We start from the raw sequence: 12,685 nt of genomic DNA, 5'->3' as shown, positions 1-12,685 counted from the left end.
ATTGCCTTAGCAATACTAGACCATCAAAATAGAAAGCACTACAGAAATTTAAAAAAAGTTTTAGCCCAATTTGTTAAATTGTTTAATCATTACACGGAACAAAGTGTTTCTCTGTATAATAACGTTCAATATCATTTTCTTTCTTGCTAGGAAACTACATACTTACTGATGTTTGTGTAGCTATGCACAAAAGTTAATTTCTTTGCTTAGAATCCTGTTTGTTCATCTGAAATATGTTTATGAAGCCATTGACTAACTGCCTGCAGAACTGATAACACACTTTCCTCCTGTTTTCTTGGCAGGTGAATATATTGTTATGACGGTTTACTTCCACCTCAGACGGAAGATGGGCTATTTTATGATTCAGACCTATATTCCATGCATTATGACAGTGATTCTTTCTCAAGTTTCATTCTGGATAAATAAAGAATCAGTTCCTGCTAGGACTGTATTTGGTAATTGCAATTCATTTCTTGAGTGTTTTTGTTCAAATTACATTTTGATCAGGATTCGTGGGATATTTCTAAGAAAATCATAAACCCTAATACATCGGGCTACCCTGAATAAGGAATAACACAGGCTTTCATTTTTACCTAGCCAGTACATAGTAATAAAGCCTGGGGAGATAGGGGCATCCCTCCTTTCCTCTGGGGCCATGCATCAGATTTCTCTTGTTGAGAACCAGACAGGCGAAGACCAAATGTGAATCTGGACATAATCTCACTTTTAGTGATATTCTTGGGCTCCAAGTATAATGCTGTGTAATTGAATTAAAATTATGTCTATGTGTTAAAATGAAATGCACTGGCAGCTTAAAATAAAACAAATAAAAGTCATGGCTGAATAAATATGAAAGCCTTAGAATAATTTAGCTTTTAATGAAGAGGAACAAAATGCAAATGGTTTAAATGCATTGAACTGGAAGGTATTATTTGCTTAGTTTATAAGCTCATCTATTTACATCTTTTTGTTTTCTAAACATTGTTTTTCTTTTTGTTTTTATATTGGCTTCATATATACCATATAGTATTCTGAACCATATAAAGTTCAGAACATATGACTTCAAAATTTTTATAACTGTTAATGTCTTCTACATGTCAGTCATGCTTTTAAATAGTAAAATTTGTTATAATTATAGTTATTTTAATGTCTTTCTCTATTTTTTCCTCTGTTTATTGTGAGTAACAAAAGCATTCAGTAGTAGAATAAGAAGGAAAATAATCAGAATTGCTCTGGAATGATGGCGTAGTCCTCACAAGGGTGCCAATTCCTCTTTGCTTTTCTACCTGGTAGGATCTCAACCATGGTATAATATCCCTTATCACGCAATAGCTGAAGAGATGCTGGTATGAAGGAACTAAGGAGAATAGGAACTTTTCATCCTGCCTCCCCATCCTTTTCAAAAACTGCCGATGAGGATGCCTTAGTGTCCTCAACTGATCTGAAATACTCTATAAACAACTATCCTACCTTTAATCTTAGGTTTCTCTAAGAAAGTGTTGGAGTACGAGGATGCATTAGAAAAATAGAAAAAAAATTTGGAATTATACTGGAGAAACTCATGGTGGGCCAATGGTGAAGGCAGGATGTGATCTTAGGAAGTAAGTGAGCAGGTATAATGGTACCTTAAAGAGTTATGAGGGTTCAATTAAAGAATAACTGCACAACTGAAAGTGTTGAATATATTTTAGTTATTAAATATGGGTGTGAAAATGAAAGAGAGAAAACAACAAATCTAAGCTGTGGATGTCAGCAAGTCTAGGTTTAAACCAAAATTTGCCACTGATTTTCTCCATCCATAAAATTATGACAATACATCTTTCCCTCATAGACTAGTGAGAATTCAAAGAGTTATGTACAGTACTCAATATAGGGTATCTGGATCACTTAGTTTGTATTAATCACTTTCTCCCATACTTCTCTTATCTAAGGAAGGTAGATTTTGTTCTGACTTAGTTTCCTTGACTTTTAAGTGTTTTAAAGAAAGCATAACATTCTAGTGTGTACTATCGGACACTCTGCTAAGTTCTTGATGTTCATTAGCACAACAGTCAAGCTAATTTTGTGTCTTTATACATCATGTTTTGAAGCACTCTTGACTAGGCAGAAAGTGTCTGCTGAGGCTGAGCATCCAAAGTCTCTTTCCTTTTTCTTGTACAAAAATATAAATATTTCAGGAAATACCCTCATTAAAAATTAAAAAGAAAACTCAGAAGTTTCTACTATATTTTACAAATAAAAAGACTCTTGTATACATATAGTTTTTTTAAAAAATATGATCCTAAAGAGCTTGTAGAACAGAAAATAACGATCCATTATAGGTGCCTGTAATCAAGAGGTGATAGTGTCATAAGTATAGAATGTGGAGGCAAAAATCCTACTTTCTAACCCAGGGTCTATCACTTACTAGCTGTGAACCTTCAATAAGTTACCTTTGCCTGCTTCCTCATTTGTTAAAACAGGATGAATGATTGCATGTATTTCATAGGACTGCTGTAAGAATAAAATGAGTTGATTCAGATAAAGCCCTTGAAATAATGCCTTGTGCACAGTAAATACCATTTAAGTGTTATTTATTGCTATTTATTAGTATGGCATTCCAAGCTATTGACTTCATTTGAGAATCATTGCTTGATACATTAATGAGACTGTCTGCCATATATTATTATTGTGATGACTTGATAACCTTTTATTTCTTGATTGACTCTAACCTACTGTTCTGTCTAGCTTGTCCCCAAATAATAGAAATTTCTAGTGGTGTGGAGGGCTAGTATTGATTACAGCTAGACTCACCCAACATTTCCTGTCCAAATAAGATATTTTAAGGAAATTAAGTAGCATGAAGTAAGGGTATTAGTGTTACTAGTACCAATGATAAACAGATTTGCCAAATATTGTTAACCCTAATAATTACTCAGCAAGGTAGTCATTATTTTTTATAGATAAGGAAAATGACTCAAGCATATTAAGTAACTTGTATAAAGTCAAATTGTAATTAGTGGACCCAAGACAATTTCTGTGTAACTTTGACAACTCAGCCATTATGTCTTCACAGGAGTTGTGGGGATGTGGGGGCTTGTGGAGAATTCCAGAGCTGCTGAGTGAGATTATATGGATGCGTGCTAAAGACACTTTGTGGGTGTTTTTTTTTTTTTTCATTTGAAATTTATCCATCTTTTGTGCCCATGTTCCAGGATATTGTTTTTAGTCAAGCAGAGAAATTGTGTTGGTAATTAAGTCTTCAAAGACCTAAGATGCGTCAGATTGATAATTATTAGACTATCATTGAGGGTCTATGAAGGTACTCTCTTAGGAAATTTAAGTTTTAAGTATTTTAGGGAAATTTGGCAGTCTATTTTCATGTTAGATTTTTGGTAAATACTAATTCTGGGCTAATTTTTTGTTTCCTAACTCGTATTTCCCTTTTCACTCATAAAAAGATAATTTGCTAGGTCAGAGATGTCATTAGAGATGGTGCAAAAACAAAACCCCCCAGAAAATATCAATGCAAATAAAAGGAGCAGAATGTGCTAAAAATCTCTCCAAAGGCCTTCTATCACCAAATCTGTATGCCTCTAAGTTTTCTAATTATTCCAGTATAGTAAAACATTAAACACAAGTAAATGCCAGCTGGCATATCTTAATCATTGCTATTTCATTTTCTAGGAGTGGCCAGCCAAAAATTCACTCTTGTGTACAGTCTTTGCCTACTCTTACACATCCTTTCTCAGCTTCTGGGCCAGCCAATATGGTGCATATTCAGCATACTAAATGCAGGGAATGGCATCAATAATTGGATATATTTTTTAAAACGTGGCTTTTAAATGTGTTCAGGGTAGATGCTGGCTAAGCCATACGTGACAGATAAATTGTCTTCCTGGATGCAAAGGAAACATGGATTTTTATTCTGACAAGTTGGTTTCTGTTTGCTATTCCATTGAATCAAATGTTCCATCTGAAACCAAGTATAATAAGCATACCTTTGTCATGGTGTTCTTTAAATTTTAACACCAGGAGAGATAACTTTTTAATGCCTTAAGATGTGGCAACATTTAAATATTTAGCCAAATGTTTGTGCCAGCTACTTTCCCAGTTCTGCCAGTGTCATAAAATAGGAACCATGGTATCTGGAGGGATATTCTACAAATTTTAAAATCAAACTGATTGAAAACAGTGCAAGATAAAAGGAAGATAGCCACCTATCTGGCATTTTTGTGTGTGTGTTGGTGTCCACATCATCATTTAACTCATGAACCTGGTGATCTATCCTCCTTAACAAGTGGAAAATAATTATTGAATGTATGGGTCAATAACTACATTTGTATTCTGTTTGCCTGACATTGGTAAGAATATTTTTTCACATGGCAAGAGAAGATGAAGACAACTACTTCTGATCATCGAGAAAAATCGTCCTATTACAAAAAAAAAAAAAAGTTCAAAAGATAGGCAATCTTAAGTTACTTATACTTGAATTTGAGTATCCTTTAAGGTTATCACATTACTGTCTCTGTAGAATTTTCTGAATACTGAATAGTATTATTATTTATACTGCACTGTTCATATTTTATTATAGCCACTTTTAGCATTGTTTCTATGACATTTGGGGGAAAATAATGCTTACATATCTGAGAAAGTTATAGCACATGTTTGAATTTTTAATAGCTCATTAAATTGAAATTGTTATGAACAAGAAAAACATTTTTATCTGTCATCAGACGTAGCTAAAAATTTTCAGTTATTTTATTGTTTATTCATATATCTCACAGCCAACATGGGAATGGTGCCACTTTTCTGAGATTCAAAATGAAGGCCTAAGTGTTCCAAGGTCTCTTTCTGAAATAAAATCCAATAAATTCACAATATAGCATTTTCATAGATATGTAGATATTTATATATTTGAATAAACTCATTTTATAATCTATTTTAGACTAGTAAGAATGTTAACAATGTCACAAAAAAATTTAAAAGGGAATACAACCAAGTTCTCAAGTTTCTTTCTCTGTATAGCTTATAAGATCTTTATAAATGATGCGTAGCTCATGTGCTGCACAGTTGCTCCAATTTTTCATGTTCTAGGCATTGAAGATTTAGAAGAGATTGGATTTCAGAGAAAATGGATTGGGGAGGAACTGGAAATAATGAGTTTTTATTTCCTGTGCATTTATCTTGTGCCTAGCACCATGTGAAATATTATAAACCTGAAGCAGTCTTAGACTCGTGTGCCCTCAAGAAGACTATGCTTAATAAAGCTGTGGAAATGAGGGTTGCACACATGGATCAGTTAAGGAACAGTAGGCAGGCAGAATACAACAAAATTCTAAATTGAGGAGACAATATTATTTTCCCCAAATTGAAATAGTATGGTTGAACATGCATTATTTGCCTTTCAGCTGGGGATTGCCATAGATTGGAATATGCAGTTTAAATGCCTTCAACATCATTGTTCTATCATCATCATCATCATCATCTCCAAACATGTTGTGTGTTAACTTCAGGCACTATCCTAGTCATTATACAGAATCAGTTAAAATGTATGTAGTAAATCCCCCCAAAATTTCCAATCTTAATTGCATAATATAGATTAGACAGACATGTATAGATGCAGAAATGGACAAGTGTCCAAATATTAGCATTCTTAAATAATGTGTTACACTATAGTACCAGTGGCAAGGAGAATTTTTCTATCAAGAGTGGGAACTGACATTTTTTCCAGGCTAAGGAGAAAGCATTCCTGGATGTGGTGCTTCAGAAGCTTGCTGATGGAGAAGTACTTCTGTTGCTTTTGCAAATATTTTCCAGCCAGCTGTAAACTGATGGATGGTAGAGGTCCAATATCTATAATGCCAAACTGCTCTGGAAATCTATTCCTCCAGTCATATACCTTTATTGTTTTATAGAAATGAAGCTTCTGCATAACTGGTAAATTTAGTATTTTAATTAAATAGATAATATATAAAGATAAGAAAGACCTATGTATAATTCATCCCTTTTCTGGCAGTGGTTCTCAATGGCAGTGGGCCATGCTTAACTCTAGAAATTCTAATGCTCCAATTTAGGAGGCCAGTGTTCCTCACTTTCCATTTCTAGCTGAGTCAATGCTTTAATGAGTTTCTCTTCCTGATAGGTGTATGTCTGTTGAGTCCCTTAGGTATGCTGGCTTAGGTTCCAGTATCATCCCACTATGTGATAGGTGCCTTACATGCTTTTAATCTTTAGAGAAAACCCAATCAGTAGGTGTCTAATAAAACCCAAAAAAATTTCCAAACTCAATGCAAGATATATTAAGCCAATTATTAGACAAACTAGGATAAGAACCATATCCTTCTCTCACTCCAAAGCCTGTGCTAATTTTACTGGACCGCTAAGATTCAAATTCTCCATCGAAGATGATTTTGTTTGAGTTATTGTAAATTTTGTTAACCCTATCCCACTTGATCTTCTAGGTTTTTGTTGGTGGTGGCGGTGGCTTTATATAGAAATAACAGTAAGGTGTTTTGTCTCTCTGCTCTTTTGCTTTGAAGGAATAACAACTGTCCTCACCATGACCACACTAAGCATCAGTGCACGACATTCTTTGCCCAAAGTGTCCTATGCTACTGCCATGGATTGGTTCATAGCTGTCTGCTTTGCTTTTGTATTTTCGGCCCTTATCGAGTTTGCTGCTGTCAACTATTTCACCAATATTCAAATGGAAAAAGCCAAAAAGAAGACATCAAAGCCCCCTCAGGAAGCTCCTACTGCTCCAGCACCAAAAGAGAAGCATTCTGAAGCCCCTTTGCAGGTATTTGACTTAATCTGCTTTCATTTTAAGATTTAGCTTCTTGGTCAAATTTATGTTGTCAGGGGAACAAACTGAGAACTTAAAAATACCAATAACAACTTGTAAGTCATTTAAAACTCCAGAAAAATATAAAAGTAACTTTATGAGCTTAAACTTTAAGCTTAAAAATTAAACAGCTGTGAAAGGGCTAGATGCAGGTGAAGCTAATTGTTTGAAAGTTTCTTTCGGAGTTACAGATCTTTTTACAGAAAGGGGCAAAATCTCATATATACTATTAGGATGAACCTGTGGACATCTTTAAGTGAGTTTAACAAACATTTTAATGGAGTTCATTGTGCAAAACATAGCAGAGGTTTGTTTTTGTTTGTCTCTTAAAATTTTTTTCGTATGTTTAATTTTTGTGACTACATAATAGATGCATATATTCATGGGGTACATGAGATGTTTTGATACAGGCATGCAATGTGAAATAAGCACATTATGGAAAATAGGATAGCCATTTCCTCAAGCATGTATCCTTTGAATTACAGTCTAATTACATTCTTTATTTTAAAATGTACAATTAAGTTATTATTGGCTATCATTGCTCTGTTGTGCTATCAAATAGTAGGTCTCATTCATTCTATTTTTTGTACTCATTAATCATCCCTATTTCCCCCCCACCAAACTCCCAATACCCTTCCCAGTCTCCATAACCTTCCTTTTACTCTTTGTGTTCATGAGTTCAATTGTGTTGATTTTCAGATCCCACAAATAAGTGAGAATATGCAATGTTTAACTTTCTGTGCCTGGATTATTTCAATTAACATAATGATCTCCAGCTCCACCCATGTTATAGAAAATAATTGGATCTCATTCTTTATGACTGAATAGTCATTCACTGTATATATGTACCCTATTTTCTCTATATATTTTTCAGTTGATAGGCACATGGGTTGCTTCCAAATTTTAGTTATTATAGACAGATCCGCAACAAACATGGCAGTGTAGATATCTCTCTGATACATTGATTTCCATTCTTTGGAGTATAAACCCAGTAGCAGAATTGCTGGATCATATGGTAGCTCTATTTTTAGTTTTTTGACGACCCTCCAACTGTTCTCCATAGTGGTTGTACTAATTTACATTCCCGCTAACAGTGTACACGTGTTCCCTTTTCTCCACATCCTTGCCAGCATTTGCTATTGCCTGTCTTTTGGATATAAGCCATTTTACCTGGGGTGAGATGATACGTCATTGTAGTTTTGATTTGCATTTCTCTGATGTTCAGTGATGTTGAGCACTTTTTATATGCCTGTTTACCATTTGCATGCCTTCTTTTGAGAAATGTCTATTGTATTAGTCCATTTTCACACTACTGATAAAGACACACCTGAAACTGGGAGCAAAAAGACATTTAATTGGACTTACAGTCCCACATGGCTGGGGAGGCCTGAGAATCATGGTGGAAGGTGGAAGGCACTTCTTACATGGCTGTGGCAAGAGAGAAATGAGGAAGAAGCAAAAGTGAAAAACCCTGATAAACCCATCAGATCTCATGGATTTACTCACTATCACAAGAATAGCACAGGAAAGACTATACCCCATGATTCAATTACTTGCACCTGGATCCCTCCCACAACACGTGAGAATTCTGGGAGATACAATTCAAGTTGAGATTTGGCTGGGGACGTAGCCAAACCGTATCATCTATTCAAATCTTTTGCACATTTTTGATTGGATTATCAGATTTTTCCCTATTCAGTTGTTTGACCTCTTTATATATTCTGATTCTTAATTCTTTGTCAGATGAGTAGCTTGCAAATGTTTTCTCCCAGTCTGTGGGTTGTCTCTTCACTTTGTTGATTGTATTTTTTGCTGTGCACAAGCTTTTTAACTTGACGTGATCCTTTTGTCCATTTTTGTTTCTGGTTGCCTGTGCTTGTCAGGTATTAAGAAATTTTTGCCCAGATCAATGTTCTAGAAATATCCCTCAATGTTTTCTTGTAGTAATTTAATGGTTTGAGGTGGTCTTAAATGCATTTTGATATGATTTTTCTATATGGCAAGAGATAGGGGTTAATTTTCATTCTTCTGCCTATGAATATACAGTTTTATTAGCACTATTTGTTGAAGAGACTGTCTTTCCCCCAGTGTAAATGCTTGGCACCTATGTTAAAAATGAATGTGCTGCAGGTGTGTGGATTTGTTTCTGGGTTCTCTATTCTGTTTCATTGATCTATGCATTGGTGTTTATGCCAGTATCATGCTGTTTTGATTACAATAGGTTTGTAGTATAATCTATAATCAGGTAATTTGATTCCTCCAGTTTCAGTCTTTGTGTTTAGGATAGTTTTGACTGCTCTGGGTCTTTTGTGGTTCCACATAAATTTTTGGATTGTTTTTGCTATTTCTGTGAGGAATATCTTTGGTATTTTGATGGGGATTGCATTGAACCTGTAAGTTGCTTTTCGTAGTATGGAAATTTTATTAATATTGATTCTTCCAATCCATGAACATGAAATCTGTTTTCATTTTTTGGTGTCCTCTTCAATTTCTTTAATCAATGTTTTGTAATTTTCATTATAGAGATCTTTGATTTCTTTGGTGAAGTTAATTCCTAGGTATTTAATTTTATTTGTGGCTTTTGTAAATAGGATTTTTTAAAATTTCTTTTTCAGATTGTTCACTGTTGACATATAAAAATGCTACTGATTTTTATATATTAATTTTGTATCCTGCAACTTTACTGAATTTGTTTATCAGTTCTAATAGTTTTCTTGTGGAGTCTTTAAAGCAGCAGCTCTTAACATGGCCACACATTAGAACTACTGCATGGGGCAGGCTGGGGCCTGTACCTATGGATTAAAGAAGAAAACAAAACCAGTAAGCAAGAAGATAGATGAATTCTTGACCTAAAGAGATAGATCTAAAAAGATGTGGAAAGCTCAATAAGAGCTATTGTATTTTACATTTGTGCCCCCTCTCTGTTTTTCCTCTTCTTCCTCTTCTTCTGCTACTCTCCAACTCCCTCTCTCTCTTTCTCTCTCATTCTCATTCTACTCAGCTTCTTTTCTGAACCAGCAGACAAATGCCTGGGGTCACTTACACACAGTATATTGTATTTGCCACAAATGGTAGTCTAAGACTCCCTTTGTTTGTATATACTCGAATCAACATGTATATAAATCATCAACTTTATTCTGTACAGATGACAGCTCGGTCCCTTATTGATTCATTAATTGACTCATTCACCAATTCAACAATTATATGTTTAGTGCCAACTTTGTGCCAGATTTCCTGTTTGGTGTCTGTGAGTCTATAATGTACCAAAAAGCAAATGTCCTGCCAGATGGAGCTTACATTTACTTGTGTGGGGCAAGAAAGAGTTAGCAGACAATTGTAAAAAACATAAATTAAAAAAACAGGTAATGTGTTAGATGGTGACAGGGCTCTGATAGTACTAAAGGGGGCAGGAAGTGTGGGAGTAGGATTAGGATTTTGGGATTCTATTCTCAGAAAGGTGGTAGTTGAACAAATTAGATTAGGTGTTCAACCTCGCAGGCATTAACTGGTCAAGAATCCTGCAATTTATAGCTCTCTTCTTCTTCCTACAGGGCACTGGGCCCTTTAAGAATGGCATGTATCCAGGTGAAAAATTCATGTCTTTCCACTGAGTTCAGATAGTTCATATTTTTATCTAAATAAATCCATGTCTTCACAATTTTAAAAAATTATCAGAATGAATTTTACATACTATTTATTAGTTTAAAAAATTACGATTGAGTATAGTCTGTGTCTTATTTAATAATAAATTTTTCTTATTACAATAAGATTTCCTTTGCAAACAGCTTTGGCCGTAATTCATACCTTTAGATATTCAATATTATCATAATTATTTGCTAAATATTCTATAATTATGCTGCTGCTTTTATCTGTGCAATAAGAATTATTTGGAGATAATAACACATTCAAATGTGATTTTTAAAAACTTCATTGTTAAATTTTAGTTGCATATGTTCAGAAATATTACCTATACAGATTTCAATGTTACATATATTTTCGCTGTGCCCTGAGCTATGCTAAAACCTTATAAATGTTTGATGCCAAATTGAAAAAAGTTAATTTTTAATTATTAAAACAATTTTACTTAAAATGTTATTTTAGCTATTTAACAAATAACCTCTTATTATCTTGACTTTTCAAATACCAAAAAATATTTGAAAATTTATCCTACTTATATTATGAGATCATATTAATTTTTTTGCATTTTAATTATTTTTATTTTATACATTTTAATTCTATGATATTCAACATGTAGAGACACATAACTGCTTTATTTCTATATCAGTTCAGGTATATAATAATACAATAAACTTACTGCTTTCTCCCATATAATTTTTTTTCCTTGAATTCTATTTGGTCTGATTTTAATACATTTTAAAATTTCTTTTATTTCTTAATATTAATTTTGCTATTATATTTTTATCACAAAAATTTTCCTTATTCCTTTCTTTGTGTACTTTGAAAGTTATGTCATATTTGTATATCATGAGTGGTTAACAGTAAGTTTTAAAACAACATATTAAATTTGTGATATTCTAATAAAGTTGAAATTATAAAATATATTGACTCTTCAATGCCAGGATTACTGTAGATCCACGTATTCCAGTTTTGGAGACATATATATATATATAATTTTTGTGTTATAATAAGTAAGTATATATATATTTTTACAAAGTTATGAGACTCATTGTATTAGTGCTGTCATGGAATATTCTAAATATTTCAAAGTACTACTTAATCAGAATAAAACTATTCTGCTGAATTTCTAAAGTTGGGAAGAGACCTGATAATCTTCCATTTGTTCCCTAAAACATACTTCCTGGCTACAGAAATTGCCATTACAGTAAATGCTTGATTAAGTTCATTCCATTGGCTAAGTTCATTCTTATGCAGTAACTCCTTTTTCAGAATGATCTACATGCTATGTGCAAATGGCACATTCAAGGTCAAGAAGATCAAATTTGGTTGTGAAGGACATAGGATTATACCATTTAAGCATTGAGAAAGACTTTAAAATACATCTAGTCAAAATATGCTTTATATATGCTTCATATCCTCTACAATGTGTGACTATGTATATGTAATAGCTTAGATTTCCACAGTGGTTTACTTGAAGAATATCTGTAGTCTAAAGACAGTGATTAATGGGTTGGCCCATCCATCCTCCTGATTCTAGATCCCTGCCAGAGTGTAGCTGGTTTTATAGTATCACTTGTCATCGAATGGCTTCAGTATTGAGTACAACTTTAAAGATTAAGAACACATTAAAATTAAAGGACAGAGAGAGAAAGAGAAATAGGAAGAAAGAAATCAAGAAGGAAAAGTATGTTGCAAAATATTGCAACATGTAACTAGAAATAAATATTTATTCTAATAATTTTGTAAGTTTTGAATTTCAGTAGAGATTTCAATCAGGAAGCTGAAATTTGCTTATTCAAATATGTGTTCCAACTTGTAAAGCTATATACTTATTCAAACGATACTGCCTTTGCTTAAAATGTGTTTGAACTCCTCACTTTGAATTATTTTTAGAGTCTTACGCGACATTTGGTATTTCAGTAGCTCCTTGGGTAGCTGACTAGTAGTTTGATTCATTGTCACTATACGTGACCCATAGACTGTTGTCGATAACCTGGTGCAGGCTTATGGCGACCATTTCAGTTCTTTGGGAATTGGAAAGCTTATAGCTTATGGAATATTCATGAAGCAAGGAGAAAAGGCCAATTGGTGGAATCTAAAAGCATCTATGGGTAGCTTCAGTGTGTCTTTGGGCAGCTCAGAAGGCAAAGCAGCTGTTCTGTTTCTGCTCATTATTACCTTCCCGCCGCCTTTGCCCTTGTTGATATTTTAATTGAGCCT

The 12,685-nt window shown here is 33.7% G+C and overlaps 1 protein-coding gene across 3 annotated transcripts in view; it reads left to right on the top strand.

Moving 5' to 3' along the window:
- Positions 1-12,685, top strand: part of GABRA4 (gamma-aminobutyric acid type A receptor subunit alpha4) — a 70,156-nt gene that overhangs the window by 23,046 nt on the left and 34,425 nt on the right. For 2 of the 3 annotated variants that reach the window (XM_032274090.1, XM_032274092.1), the window contains exons 7-8: positions 303-455; positions 6,522-6,781. In XM_032274090.1, the coding sequence (XP_032129981.1) occupies positions 303-455; positions 6,522-6,781 (413 nt within the window). The remainder of the gene's footprint in view (positions 1-302; positions 456-6,521; positions 6,782-12,685) is intronic. The other variant, XM_032274091.1, reaches the window with a different exon arrangement.

This window comes from Sapajus apella, unplaced genomic scaffold (genome assembly GCF_009761245.1).
Source record: "Sapajus apella isolate SASKATOON/1434 unplaced genomic scaffold, GSC_monkey_1.0 scaffold5, whole genome shotgun sequence".
Classification (NCBI taxonomy): Eukaryota; Metazoa; Chordata; class Mammalia; order Primates; family Cebidae; genus Sapajus; species Sapajus apella.
The sequence above is the reverse complement of the archived record's forward strand: the minus strand, read 5'-3'. Positions and strand labels throughout refer to the sequence as shown.